This window comes from Physeter macrocephalus, unplaced genomic scaffold (genome assembly GCF_002837175.3).
Source record: "Physeter macrocephalus isolate SW-GA unplaced genomic scaffold, ASM283717v5 random_1314, whole genome shotgun sequence".
NCBI lineage: Eukaryota > Metazoa > Chordata > Mammalia > Artiodactyla > Physeteridae > Physeter > Physeter macrocephalus.
The window spans coordinates 3,049-17,886 of record NW_021146208.1 but is presented as its reverse complement, the minus strand read 5'-3'; the positions used below and the strand labels follow the sequence as shown (position 1 = coordinate 17,886).

The 14,838-nt window shown below is 45.4% G+C and overlaps 1 protein-coding gene across 1 annotated transcript in view; it reads right to left on the bottom strand.

Annotated features, from left to right (window-relative positions):
* The window catches only part of LOC114485268 (synaptic vesicle 2-related protein-like), a gene marked incomplete at its 3' end in the record, with an annotated part of 15,313 nt that extends 3,131 nt beyond the window's left edge, over nt 1-12,182 (bottom strand). Inside the window, exons 1-4 of the mRNA XM_028486412.1 lie at nt 11,996-12,182; nt 9,201-9,286; nt 7,839-7,937; nt 3,597-3,668 (exon numbers count right to left, since the gene is read on the bottom strand). Of these exons, the coding sequence (XP_028342213.1) occupies nt 3,597-3,668; nt 7,839-7,937; nt 9,201-9,286; nt 11,996-12,182 (444 nt within the window). The remainder of the gene's footprint in view (nt 1-3,596; nt 3,669-7,838; nt 7,938-9,200; nt 9,287-11,995) is intronic.
* Between the last annotated feature and the right edge of the window lie 2,656 nt (nt 12,183-14,838).

Sequence of the window (14,838 nt, the reverse complement as noted above, 5' to 3'; positions counted from 1 at the left end):
TGTGGCACACGGGCTCAGTAGTTGTGGTTCACGGGCTCTAGAGCGCAGGCTCAGCAGTTGTGGCACAGGGGTTTAGTTGCTCTGCGGCATGTGTGATCTTCCCGGGCCAGGGCTCCAACCCATGTCCCCTGCATTAGCAGGCGGATTCTTAACCACTGCGCCACCAGGGAAGCCCTGTATTTATTTTTGCAGATATTTCCTATTTAGTGCAATTGCTATTGATTTCCCATTTAAGACTCTCTATCAAGTTTCCTTTTCAAAAAACATGCATTTAAGGATTTTAAAAAATGTTGATATAAAGAAAGATATCAAGTATATAAGAGAACAGGTGGAGCAGGAATTATTAAAGTCCAGGAAAATCTGGATCTATTGTAATAATAAATAACAATAATAATGAATAAATAATAAAGCAACCTTTCTGTTCCCCTAAACCCAGGACTATGATATTGGTACCTGCCACACATATACTTGGTTCCTTTCTTTTGGCTTAAGCTAACTTAATAGGGATTTTCTTCCTTGGAACCCAACAAGTCTTGAATCAGTAACAAGACATCATTAGCAGCAGAGAAAATAAAAGAACAGAAGGAAAACAGCAGGAGAAGAGGAGAGGGGAGAGAGGAGGGCACCCAGACTGGCACATGGCAGCTAAGCCTCTCTCACGGGGCTGCCTGGCAACTGTGCTATCCCAGTGAGGTCACCGGGTGCCCCCATGCCAGGCAGCAAAGACAAGCAGGCTGATCTGTCCTGTCAGGTCATAGCAGAGTGCAGCTGGCTCTGCATTTGCCCGCCTATGCCAGGGCTTTCCAGCTGCCCAGAAAATGAGGACTCAGCAACCATTTGGAAGTACTGTTATAGCTATTGCAAAGGCACCGGCACTGCCAGCAAGCCCCATCTAAGCACTGCTTGGGGACTCTGCAGAAATGTCCTTTGGGCTTCTCATTAACTACAGTTGCCGTTCTACCTAACATCTGTTCTGCCTTTTAGATTGTTACCCCTTCCTCCCTCCCTCCCTTCCTTTCTTCCTTCCATATTTATTAAGCATCCTCTGTATACCAGGCTCTAGAGATAGATATTATACATTCATTAATTTGCTCATTCAGTTATTCATTCAACAATAAGCATGTATTGAGTGACTGAAGTATGCCAGACACTTAGAGATACTGATATATATTATTCACTCATTCAATACACAGGTATCGAACACCTGCTGTGTGCCCAGCACTAGAGGTACTGAAATGTATCATTCATTCATTCACTCATTTGTTCACTATACATGTATTGAGCACCTGTTGTGTGCCTGGCAGGTGAGGTCCTAATATACATTATTCATTCATTCATCCATTCACTCTGCACATATTGACAGCCTACTGTTTGCTAAGCACTTGGCTTTGTCCTGGGCTAGGGCAGGCCACATGACAGCCAGAGTCTCTGACTTCATGGAACTTTCATTTGCATTTCTTAAATCGCAGCCCCATCATTACACCGGATCCTCATAGTGGCCTGCGGAAAGACATTGTTATTTTCATGTCCACTTTATAAATCAGCACACTGAGGGCCGACGGAGTTGAGTGATTTGTTCAGGATCAGCAGAGTCAAAACTGGAGCCAGGATTTCCAATGCCCAAAGCTGTACTTGGAATGAGCCACTCCCCCTCTCCAGGACCTTCGATGGCTCCCCATTACCTCTGGCAGAGAACATACACACATGATGCAGGTGTAATGCAGCGAGGGCAGGTGGGCCTGGGTGAATGAAAGAGAACTTGCCCTGCCTTGCCAGCCTCAGCTCCAGCCGAAAGCCAACATCACAGAGTGTGGATCCCAAGCTGCCAGATAACCCAGCTTTCCAAAAACCCACACCTCTTTTTATTTTTAGTCAAAAATACGTCATTTTTGAAACGGAGGCAACCGATTCAAAATCCCATAAAGCATTGCATGGGATAAATTATCCACATCTGGGGGCCACATTTGGCTCATGGCCATCTGTTTGCCACCGGTAGCCTGGAAAGGCTTTAAGCTCTTGCTCTAAAAAGCTCAAAGTCTTGCTGCCACTTGGATGCCAGGCCTGCAACCCCAAAGGAGCATGCTGATCTCATCGCCATGAGCATTGCTCAGTCACCTGCAGGACTGTCTGACTCAAGCCTCCTGGTACTCTCCAATCTTGCTCAAGTACAAGGAAAATAGTCACAGGGCAAGGAAACCCGAGGGTCTTCAAAATATTGAAAAGAGAGGCCCAGTGCCTGCCAGCCACCTCCTTTTCCTCCTTAGAGATAACGTGGTCCTGTAGCCTTTGAACTAGAGGATGACCTGATCACATTCTAAATCTTTTTTTTTTGAGTCCCAACCAAAAGTCGTTACCATTGATCACAGGCTAACCATGCATCTGTAAATACTGTTCTAAGTGTATTATAAACATTTTCTTATTCAATCCTCCCAGCAACCCTTTGAGCTCCTACTGTTGTCAACCCTACTTTGCAGATGGGAAAACTGAGGCTCAGCGAGGTAAAGCAGCTGGCTCAGGGTTACCTCGCTCGACAGGGGGAGCTACGTTAGGAACCCGGACGTGTTTATCTCCATCTGCGCAAGGCCACACACCCACAGTCGCCCTTCCTTTCTGCGGCTGCCACAAGTCCCCAGGCTGTAGAAACTTCTGTAGGAATCAAAGCGTTCCACCGAGTTCTAGCCCCATATGTGATTCTCCTGCAAAGTCACGCAGCAGACGCCCTCACAGAAACCTCCCAGCTGAGCCAAGGCAGATCAAGGAGCTAAGAGGAGGTTCTCCGAGCTTGCCAAGGCTCGCCAGCTGTCTGGCTCGCCTGCTGGTCCTGGAGGAGTTCTGGGGAAGCTTTATAATTAGAGCCGGATCCATCCTCCACGAGGTTGGGCCAGAATTCCATGCTGGGGAGAAGGAGGCTCTACAGTCTGGTGGCACTTTCTCTCTCTCCGGTCACGCCAGCTTTATGTTGGGTGTGGTATTTAGCAAGCTGCTCAGGAGAGCTGGAGGAATCCTCTGCAGGCAGCCCCCTCCAGGCTTCATCTATTTGGGGTGGATGAATGTTCAACTAATCAACTGAATTCCAGGGAATTGTTCAGTGATGTCTCCCAGCAGCCACGGTCAAGGTGAAGGATGTGAACTCTGGAGCCAGATGCACCTGCATTTTTAACACTGGCCTTGCCATTTATTGGCACCGTGAGCTTGGCAAATAGGAAGGATAATGGAAACTGAAGAAACATTTCCTCTGTGTCAAGAGCTTTCTGTCACAAGGGTCATTTACTCCCCGTAACAGCCCTATGGGGAAGACTATTATTATCCCATTTACAGATGAGGAAACGGAGGCACAGACAGATTGAGCGCCAAGGGGATGGGGGTGGGTACCACCAGCATCTTCTACGTTCTGAAATGCACATCCTTGGGCCCCACTAGGGATGAGTGATTTCAAGAGTCCACAGCCTCAGAGCAACCTCTTCTCTTTGCCCTTCAATGTATCTCTGAATTAATTAGACCCCCACCAAATGCTCAGTCAGCACAAGTTTTGCTACTTTGTCAACGCCATCACAAAGATAACCCAGAGGACACGAGCTTAGGAGAAGTTGCCTTACTGTTTTCCTGCCATACTGGTCTGAGATGTTTCCCCAGAGGGTAGAACTGGACATCATGCCGACAAAGACCACCTGTGTAGGCAAAGACAGTTTTCTGTTAGATAAGGACACGGAGCATCGTGGGGAAAGGGAACACCAAATTGAACGTGTGACGTCACACTCCCGTAATAAGAATGAAGCAAGCTTTACTGAGATCGTGTTAAGATGCAAATACTAGTCTACAGGCTTCACGTTACTGTTTAAGCCTCACAGCAATCCTACGGGGTGGGTGCTGTTATTATCCCCATTTCACAGATGAGGAAACAGAGACTCAGAGGGGGAGGTCACATGTGGCCAGGGTCACACAAGTGTAAGTGATGCAGTCCGGTCTGGAATCAGGCTGCATGGCTGCAGAGCTAGTATTTTACCAATTTCTCACCAAACCCAAGAAATGTATTATGGCTAAAAAAATGTTAAAGGTTGCAAGGTAGAGTTTGGAGGATATGAAAACAGGAGACAGGAGGTTAGGATGGGAGTTGAAAGCCATTAGCAAGAGACAGCAACCATGGCGTGCTCACTGTGTGCTGGGCAAAGTCCTTGTTCCTTTGTTAACCCTTGATCAGAGCAGATGAGTTATGAATGCTCATACCCATTTTATAGATGGGTAGCTTGAGGCTTAGAAGTTTTAAGAAACCTGCTCTTATCCCAGGGAGGAGAGGGTAGAGACAGGTCTTAAACCCAAGCAGGCTGACTACAGCTCTCTTCACTGTTCTATCCTTTCTGCAGCACTCACCAAGTGTCAGACACCACACTGAATGCTTTTTACATATGTCTTACCTAATTCTCACAGCAGCCCTAAGGAGTGGGTACTATTATTATCCCCAGTTTACATATAAGGCCACTGAAGCCCAGAGACGGGAATGGCACTGCTTAGTGTGGTCTGAACCCCAAAGCATTCCTCCAGGCATGGCCTAGAGCAGCGGGCTCCAAACCGGCTACACAGAGGTATTCCAAGGGAGAAGCAGATTTGGATAGTTTTAAAGGAATTCATTTCCAAGTCCTCAACTTCCATAGAGATTCTTTCCTGAGAACAGGTTAGGGGTCTCACCAGTTCCCTCCTCCCTTTCTCAACCACCCCTCCCCCACTTCTCCCTACCGCATCCTCCCAATGCACCTCATAGCACATTGCTTTGAGGTTAAACCCTCCAGGATGCCTCCAGAAGGACACCAATGACACAGTTACAAATCCTTTAGCGAGTCATCTTGATTCCAATTCCATTTTATTATTTTTAACCAAATTGCAGGAGCGCCTAATCAAGCTGTCAGCAAATTAGATCACTAAAAATAATTTTTCATAAACGACTGCTGTGTGCTCTTCAGCATGAAACTTGGAAGTTGTTGAAAAACATCAAGTGGCATTAGTTTATTAAGTTATTACAAAACTCCTTCAGTTCCCTCCCCCCAAAGTTTTTATACGTGAACAAAGCCTTTCATATTTGTATCCATTCAATAAATATGAAAAATAGGAGTAGCATAGTGGTTGAACCCTGTCTCATTTTAGCAAGAAGTAATGATTCAAGAATGCATGACATAATTGAGAAACACTCCGTAGCCCTCATGAAGAGGTGTGTTCCTGATAAAGTGACTTATGTTTAGCAATTATTTATCAAAATTAATTATATCTTGTTTTGATCTGTTGTTCATTACTAAAAATTATCATGATAACTTACTGCAGGAGAAAAATTTTAATACTCAGAGCCTTATGATCTCAGAAAATTAAAAACAATAACTTAAAATGTCACAAAAATTATGATAGGGTGACAAATGAAGTACTTTCAAGCATAATAAAACATTATATTAAGATAAAATTGTATGGAGAAATGGAATGAAAATACCAGTTCAAGAAGAAAACAAGACAATGAAAAATTTCCAAATTCTTCTGAAGAGCTTATTCATGTTATTTTTACACACGTGATGGTGGGTAGCAGATAAATATTTCAATTCCACTGGACACATTAAAAAGAGTGATATGGGACTCCCCTGGTGGCACAGTGGTTAAGAATCTGCCTGCCCGTGCAGGGGACATGGGTTTGAGCCCTGGTCTGGGAAGATCCCACATGACGCCAAACAGCTAAGCTCGTGCGCTACTGAGCCTGCGCTCTAGAGCCCGTGAGCCACAACTCCTGAAACCCGCGCGCCCAGAGCCATGCTCTGCAACAAGAGAAGCCACCGCAATGAGAAGCCCACACACCACAACAATGAGTAGCCCCCACTCGCCGCAACTAGAAAAAGCCCACGCGCAGCAACGGAGACCTGACGCAGCCAAAAATAAATAAATAGATAAATAAATAAATTAATTTTTTTTAAAAAATGAAAAGAGTGATATGAAAATTTTATTTGAACTTTTAATATTTCAATACTCCAGAAATTATATAAGCTGCAACTATAATTTTAAAGTTTTAACGTCAATCTAAAAACTTGTGAGACTCCTGGGGGCTGCATAGTTTTTACACAATTCTTTTCTAGATTAGTGAGAGCAAAAGTGTTCGATGATTACTGTCTTGGGGTAAAGTGTGGCCTTAGTCATGTGGTAAATGATATCCTTACATCCCGAAAGAGTTAAGCATCCCTGTAAACACCCGTTTCCCCCCCACTCTCACTCTCCCAAGGGAGACCTAGGCACCGCAGAGTACTGGTTATATATCACAGTAATTACGGTAATCTCACACAGTCGTGTCTGTGACAGCAACGATAGTCGGTCTCACCCTTCTTATGTACTTTATGCAGCTGAAGCAGCTCCTGCAGTGCCCTAACTTTTCTGCAGATGACTTGGCCACGGAACTTCACTGCTTTACTAGCCCATGAGTCCAAACCTGATACCATAGGAAAGTGATCCAGGGCGGTAAGCTGGGGGCAGGGGCTCTGAGTCTGCCTGGCCTTGATTTCAACCCTGCCTCTGCCTCTGACAGGCTGTGGGAGTTTGGGCAAAAGTCATCGCACCTGTCTGAGACTTAGTGTCCTTATCTGTCGAAATGGGAGGAGTAATAACAGCACCTCTTTCATAGGTTGAGAGGGTTAAAGAGGTAAAGCATGGAAAACCCCTAGCACAGATGCTGGCATATAAGTGCTCGTTGATAAATGGTGGCTGTCAGGAACCAATGACAAGGGATCAAAAAGGCCTCGCATCACAAAAACACAGACCTGTGATTATTCCTTAGGAGGTATTAGTGAGAATGAAGAATATAAGAAAGAAGTATCATTTACCCGACCTCTACTACGTGCTAGACACTCTAGGGGTTTTGTTGACCATCCGAAGTCAAACAGGCGTTATCACCCCCATTTTGCAGATGATGAAATAGGGCCGAAAGTGTCTCAGTGAAGGTCACACATCTCAAGGTAACGAAACCACAAAAATCCAGATGTATGTGCTTATGAAGTTCCTTATTGCCTTATTGCCAAAGGCCAAAGGCACTCAGGCCATTCTAGAACAGTTGTCCATAGAAAAACAGCATTCTGGGAGGCATTCCTAGTCAGCAATGACTCTGCCACGAGCTAGGCTGTGTGACCTTTTGTGAGTGACTTAACCTCTCTGCACTCATCTTCCTCAGCTCATAATAGTACCTACCTCATAGCGTTGTGAGGATTAAAAAGCACAATGTATATTGCACATATATTGTATACAGTGTATATAAAGCCATTTGCACTGTAAATGCTCAATAAATATTAGCTTTTGCGGGTATCATTATTTTTATCCTCTTATCCAGCCTGGCCATTCCCCTCCCCTTTAGAAGACTGCCGTTGAACTATCTCTGACAAAAATTAAGCGTCTGACTCATGCTCCTGCAAGCCTTAGTTCCAGGGAGCAGCAGCTCCTACGATTTATTGAACATGTACTATGTTGTTTCCAATCCTCAAGTCACCCTCATGTGGGAGGAACTGGCATCTCCTTTTTGGAAGAGTGAGGCTTATAAGGTTTAAGTGATACGATCAGGTGTGTTCCAGCTTCCTAGCAATTGAGCAGGATATCTGGGGCCCCCAGGTAGTTGGAACCCCCAGGAGGGGTTAGAGTTGGCTGCAAAGCTGCCAAGATACGTGAGATGGAGAAGGGAGGAGGAATCTGAGGTAATGGTGTTTCCATTCAGGGTTTAAGTCTTTTCTGCTGAGTCCTTGGCAGCAGAAGGAGGAGGGGGACATCCTACAGAAACCCTCCCCCCCGGGGGACCAGAAAGGTGCACAACAGGAAAGAGCTGATGGGCTGCCTACCGAGGTCAGCAACGCCACCTGCCAGCTGGGCAGCCGCCACTCGCAGTGCAGCTGCGGCGCAAGGATGCTCAGGATCATCATCTCCATGGCGTCGGCCATCTGCAAGGAGCAAGCAAACATCATGAGGCCAGGATGCTGCCCGGGCCGGGGATGGCTGGCCTCTCACCAAGTCCATGACCCCAAGTGAGTGTGTACAAAAATTCCTCTTCTACCTTCTGCTGAGTGCCCTATCACACATCAAAACACACTGAAAGTTGGGACTTCCCTGGAGGTCCAGTGGTTAAGACTCTACCCTCCCAATGCAGGGGGCACGGGTTTGACCGGGGCGGGGAAGTAAGATCCTGCATGCCGATCCCGCATGCCGCTGCAGAGCGGTCAAAAATACAATAGATATAAATTAAATTTTAAAAACACACTGAAAGCTCCCGTAGCTAAAACAGTGTGGTGCCACGCAGGAATTGACAACTAGACGTTCAACATTCTTTGTGTGTGTGTGTTCTCCCGTGTTTGAAAAAACTTAGCGGCACTCCCCGAATGAAGTGGTAAAATATCATATTTCGAAAATCAGAAAAACATTTTTATAGAGGTAGAGAGTCAATGACCTTTTTCTCTTATAGCTCAATTAAAAACTAGTTTCTCTTTGGTCATTGTTTATGTAGAATTGTCAGTATAGTTAATGAGTGACCTTTTAACATTATTAAAACATACTAGGAAGCCCTGGTAATTAAATATAGTGGTACCTTTACCGCATTAAACAGACAGAGCCATGGCACAGAAATGAGAGTCAAGAAGTAAACCCATGTAGCCGTGGGAATGTGGTGGATGATAAAGGCAGCTCTGTAAATTAGTGGGAAAACTGATGTGGGGAAATTGATGACTGTTTGGAAAACTATGTAGTTAAATCTCAGTCTTGAACTAGTCCCCAAAATCAATTTCAACTGTATTAACGGTCTAGATGCATTATTTGCTTTAGGTAGATTAAGGGAGTTTGACGAGGGATCATGAACCCCTTAAAACAGAAGGCACATTCTGATCTGCGCATTTTTTTCTAGGGTGAGCCTCACAGATGACATCAGAATCTTATAGAAGTCCTGAGCCTCAAAGGGTTGAGAACCACTTAATTAACCAGAAGCTTCAACTTCTCCTTGAGGGCAACTGTCAACCACACCTAACCTCCCCAGCCCCCAACCCCCAGACCTTCATTATCACCCAGGGTCACTCAACCCAAACTCTGCTGATTCAAGCAAAGGCTCTATGTGGAAGGAGCTGTGTCCTTCCATGTAGACCATGGAAAAGCCAGTTGAGCAGCACAGGTGCTCCTTGGAAACTGAAGGTGAGGTCACTGTCCCCAGAGATACTTGCCCAAGCCAAGCCGGTGAGAACAGAGAGCTTCCATTGAAATTTTCCAAAGCCAATGGCTTCCACCGCATCTTCCACCATGAAAGTATCTGGGAAGGAGAAGGGGGAGGGGGAGGAAGGAGTCAGTGCATCTTGCAGTTGTCCTAGTGTGTGGGGCCTGGGTGGGGGGTGGGGGGGGGTCCCTGGCCAAGCTCTTTAAAGGCAGTGCATGCTGCTTCTAGAACTTATCCTAGAAAAACCTTCCAGCAAGCATGAAGGCATATCTTGCTGCAAAGTCCAATGCAACATTGTTTCTACAAAAGGAAAAACTGGACAACCCAGAATGTCTATCAACAGGGAATTGGTTAAATTATTTTATATATTATATATGAATGTTTATATATCTACATTATGAAATACAACCCATCTGTTTAAAAATGGGCAGATATAGAAAGATGCATACAGTGTATTGTTAATTTTAAGAAAACAAAGCAAGATGGACCACGGGAAGTAAGATTAAGTGTCCACAGACTGTCGACAGGGTTACCTGTCAGCATTCACTTTTTTGTACATTTCGATCATGTCTGAATGCTTTCTAAATAAACACATATTATTTGTATACTCAGAAAAAAATAAGGATATAATTTAGAAGCTCATAAGTGTTTTGAGAAAGATGAAAAGACTAAATACAATGTGGTGTGCTGGATTGGTTCCTGTAACAGCACTGCTGGGAAAACTGGTGAAATCTGAATGAAGTCTGGAGTTTCGTGGATAGTATTGCACCGGTGTTAATTTCTTAGTTTTGACAAGTGTGCCACGGTTAAGTAAGATGTTAACTTTAGGGGAAGCTGCATGAAGAGTATATGAAAAAATAACAAACAGACAAAAAAGATTTTGAGAAAGAAAAATAGAGTATACGAGAACTCTCTGTGCTATCTTTGCAACTTTTCTGTAAATTTAAAATAATCCAGGGACTTCCCTGACAGCCCAGTGGTTAAGACTCTGCGCTCCCGATGCAGGGGGCACAGGTTCAATCCCTGGTCAGGGAACTAAGGTCCCGCATGCTGCACAGCAAGGCCAAAAAAAAAAAAAAAAAGGCCAAAATAAAAAGTTAACTAAAAAATAAAAATACTAGGGCTTCCCTGGTGGCACAGTGGTTGAGAGTCCGCCTGCCGATGCAGCATGCCGCGGAGCGGCTGGGCCCGTGAGCCACGGCCGCTGAGCCTGCGCGTCCGGAGCCTGTGCTCCGCAACGGGAGAGGCCACGACAGTGAGAGGCCCGCGTACCGCAAAAATACATAAATAAATAAATTAATTAAAAAAAAATAAAAATAAAAATACTAAAGGAGCATGCTGGGTGGCCTTCCTGTGGGGCCTCTGAGGATCTCATCAACCTCTGCTGGAAGTTGTCATCTTATTAGAATTTCAATCATGGGCCCCTTATAGCAATCATAATTTTCTCTAGAAGTATGAGCTGGTGTTTATCACACCAGCAGGGTCTGGTTTCCTTCAGTAAAAGTACTGAGGAGAAAGCAGAGTGAGTCCTATAACGTCATCAGTAATAAGAACAGTAATAGTAAGAATATAATGGTGTATTTACTGAGTGCTCCCTGTGGGTCAGGCACTGCCCTAAGAGCTTGATGTACATGATCTCATTTACTCCCTGTCACCACTACTAGTTAAGGCTCAGTCTTAGCCCCACTTTACAGAGGAGGACATGAACTTGCCCACTGTTAACGTAGCTGGCACACTGAAGGTCTGGGAATTGAGCCCAGATCAGCCTGAGCCTGAAGCCACTGCTTCTAACCTCTGCCTTCCCTCCCTCCCCAGTCATTGCCTCCTTAGATCTGCCAACAACAGGCCTTGGGCTCAAGCCATTAATCCTCTCTCCTGTTGGGAATCTCTTTCAGGAATGCATAGACTGTTTTCATCCATCAGCATCATCAGGTGGTGAGGGGAGACCAGGTCCCCTCGCACCGCTTCAAGTCTCTTGTTTGACCATCCGCATTCAGAGGGAACACAAGGTCATGGGTAGGAATGTGGGCTCTGAGGCCAGATTTCCTGGGTGTAAATCCAGCTTGGCTAAGTTCTAGCTGTGTGACCCTGGGCAAGATACTTAACCTTCTGTACTTCCGTGTCCTCTCCTGGAAAATGGGAAAGATAATCGTAATACTCCCAATTGGAACTGTTGTGAAGATTAAATGGGTAATATGTGTAAAGTGCTTAGAACAGTGCCTGGCACAGAGTAAATCCTCAGCCTGTGTCTGCTGCTCTAATCACTACTGTCATCTTCACAATCACCATTGCCACCATCATCGTTACATGATCATCAGCACCATCATCTCTAGCATCAGCATCAGCATCACCATCATCACCACCATCATCACCACCACCACCTCCACCACCCTCATTATCACCATCACCATCACCATCTCATCATCATCATTATCCTCTCTATCACCATCACCATCATCATCACCATCTCATCATCATCATCATCATCATCATTATCATCTCTATCACCATCATCATCATCATCATGTCTATCACCATCATCGTCATCATCATCACCGTGGCTGCCATCCTCAGCCAAGTGTTAGTCGATGTTGTTGACTGTCAGGGATTATGATATAACCTTGCCTGCTGAAGAAAGCCATGTAGGTCCAGCCCCACACTTCCAGTGTCACCCCTGGCCTCCAGGCCCTCCTACCTGCCCCTTCACAAGATCCCTCTGAGCATACCACCTGGAGAGGCAACCCTGGTGCCTCAGAGCCCCTGACTGTGGCCTGGGCTGATGCTCCAACTGCAGGGTCCCCTCACCGTCGGTGGGATTGGCAAACTCCTTAGGCACAGCTGCCCCATCATCCAGCTCGACGGCCTCTAGGCCTGCACGGACCCCTTCAATCTGGACCTCATGCTCTCCCGAAGCCGTGTCGTCCTCTGACCTTGCACTCTCGCCTGTGCGACGGAATTTCACCACCCTAGGGGACAGAGCAAATCTGGTCATGATGGCTAGAACTCCTCCTCAATGGCCTTGCTGTATGGCTGTTGTGTCCAACACAGGTGACAAGCTTTCTCTCATGGTCTAGAGAGTTGAATGGGTGGAGGAGAGGTGGGGGTGGGCATTTCTGTTGAGTTGGACTGTGGGGTGGGTGACAACTTTAAGGGCTGCCTAGTACAGTTGGATGGGTTGGGCACTGCACAACTCCAGGGGGAGCCCTGTTCACATGGTAAGTTATGTGAATGAGGATATCCTTGCGCTAGACCTAAAAACTGGTTGGAAGTACATGTGTTTCAGAATTTATGTTCCTCTATCTATATCTAATGGAAGTAACAATTTGGTCACCTAAGGGTTATATTATGCCCACCAAAAGTTGCCCACACAGTATTTTTTTTTTTAATTTAAAGTGGATGCCAATGTTTTAAAATTAGGAGAATTCACATAAAAATCCAGATTCCCGACATCTCTTTCAAAAGTAGAATATCTGGCCATCTGGGGCACACATTCTAATAAGGGACCAAAGTGGCTAGACCAGGGCAGTGTATCCCCTGTAGATGGGACACACGATGCACAGGTGACCACAGTCTCGTCCTCTCCAAATAACCTCCAGCCCTGACAGTCTCCTGCCACTTATCTTTACACTTGCTCTGTGTTCCACTCACTTGGCATTTTGTCCCCTTTGTCTGGCCCTGTAGGCATTTGAGTTTGAGACCCCATGGACTCCACTCTCAACACAATACATTCCTTCACACTGTGCTGCTTCTTGTTACTCTGGGAAACGCCTTGACTTCTCTGAGCAGCAACTTCTTAATCTGGGACTCAGAGGCAAAAATACATGTCTCCTCCAACTTCCTCACTCCCAAACACAAAACTCCTGCTCTCTGCCAGCCCTGTGGTGGGTTTCAGGGTGACGGCAGTAACAGGAGAGATGAGTCCCTATCCTCCCAGGAGAGAGTCATATGGAATGAGTAATGCCCATTTCTCCCAGAGGTTTGAAAAAAGGAGTCTGCGATGACATGGGCATGAAGGGCAGATGGCTGATGAAGGACTGGAGGGCAAATCTGGGCAACGTTTTTAAAAGGTAAAAATGGAGAAATTTCTAAGTAAAAAATAAATATTGCTATCAACATCATCATCCATTAATTATTGCATTATTCCATACATTTCACCAAGAATAACTGGTACTCTGGCATAGAAAGGGTAAATCTTCAGATTCCAGAAGCCTGGGGAACATTCCCTGCTTGTGAATTTGGAGAAAAGACAGATGAAATCACGGCAATTTTGTAAATACCTGAAACTCCATTTGATGGCAAGGCTGGGCATGGAACGCTCCAGCTGTCAATCTCATCTTGGGTTGGAAATACGCAGCAGAGCGTGGAGCACAGGGTTTGCAGGCTGATCGGCTGGGATTGAAGCTTGGAGCAAACACTCCATCCCATCCACCACCACTGCAGTCTCCACCACGCCCACCACCGTCTAGCAGCATCTGTGCCTCGTTCTAGGTGTTGCTTTCCATGCACTCGTTCTGCACGACAGCTCTATGAGGTTGGTATTATTATCACCATTTTACAGACAAGAAAACTGAGGCCCCAGAAGTCACAGCCCTTACCCCTGGTCACAGAGCTAAAAAGGCATGGAGCCAGGGTTCACCCCCAGGTCTGTCTGAGCAAAACCTTGTGTTTCTGGCCAAAGACAGGATACCATTCAAACCCTTCCATTACTCCCCATTTACTCCATTCCCCCCATCCAAAATCTTTTATTTTGAAATATTTAAAGAATATAAGATTGAATAGATAACAATGAGAGAAATGTCTTTGATTCTGCTGTCCAGCTTAAAGACTAGACACTACTAGTAGGTTGAACCATATGAAATTGCCAACATTTGACCATAATTCAGTTGAAGCTACCATGTCTCTTTTCCAGTCTCCATCGCTCACATTTTCATCGTTAATACTCTTCCTTGATCAGTGCTCTTTACAGGCCTCGTTATTTGACTTCACCCTCACAATAACCCTGAGAGGTGGTGACCATTACCACCCCCACAGCATAAGATATACCTATAGTGACTCTGAGCCTCAGTTTACCTTGCTATAAATTAGGTGTAATAGTTTTGTCATAGGTCGAATTCCTTAGAAGCAGAGCCTAAAATGGGATTCTCTTTTTTTCAACTGTGGTAAAATACACATAACATTAAATTCAACATTGTAACCCTGTTTAAGTGTAGAGTTCTGTGGCATTAAATACATTTACAATATTGTGCAACCATCACCACTGTCCATTTCCAGAACTTTTTCATCTTCCCAAGCTGAAACTCTGTACCCGCTAAACACTAACTTCCAATCCCCTTTCCCCACCAGCCCCCTGGCAAGCACCATTCTACTTTTTGCCTCTATGAATTTGGCTGCTCTAGGGACCCCACATAAGTGGAATCATCCAGTAGCTGTCTTTTCGTGATTGGCTTATTTCACTTAGCATAACATCTTCAAGGTTCATTCATGTTGTTACATGTGTCAGAATTTCCATCCTTTTTAAAGGCTGAATAATGTTCCATTGTGTGAAATGTGATCCCACAGGGAGCTCTGGAGTGGGAATTGTACCATGGAGATTGTCCCACCCAGAGGTCTGGGGGCTGGGCTCGAATCAGTCAATCGCTGGTCATGCC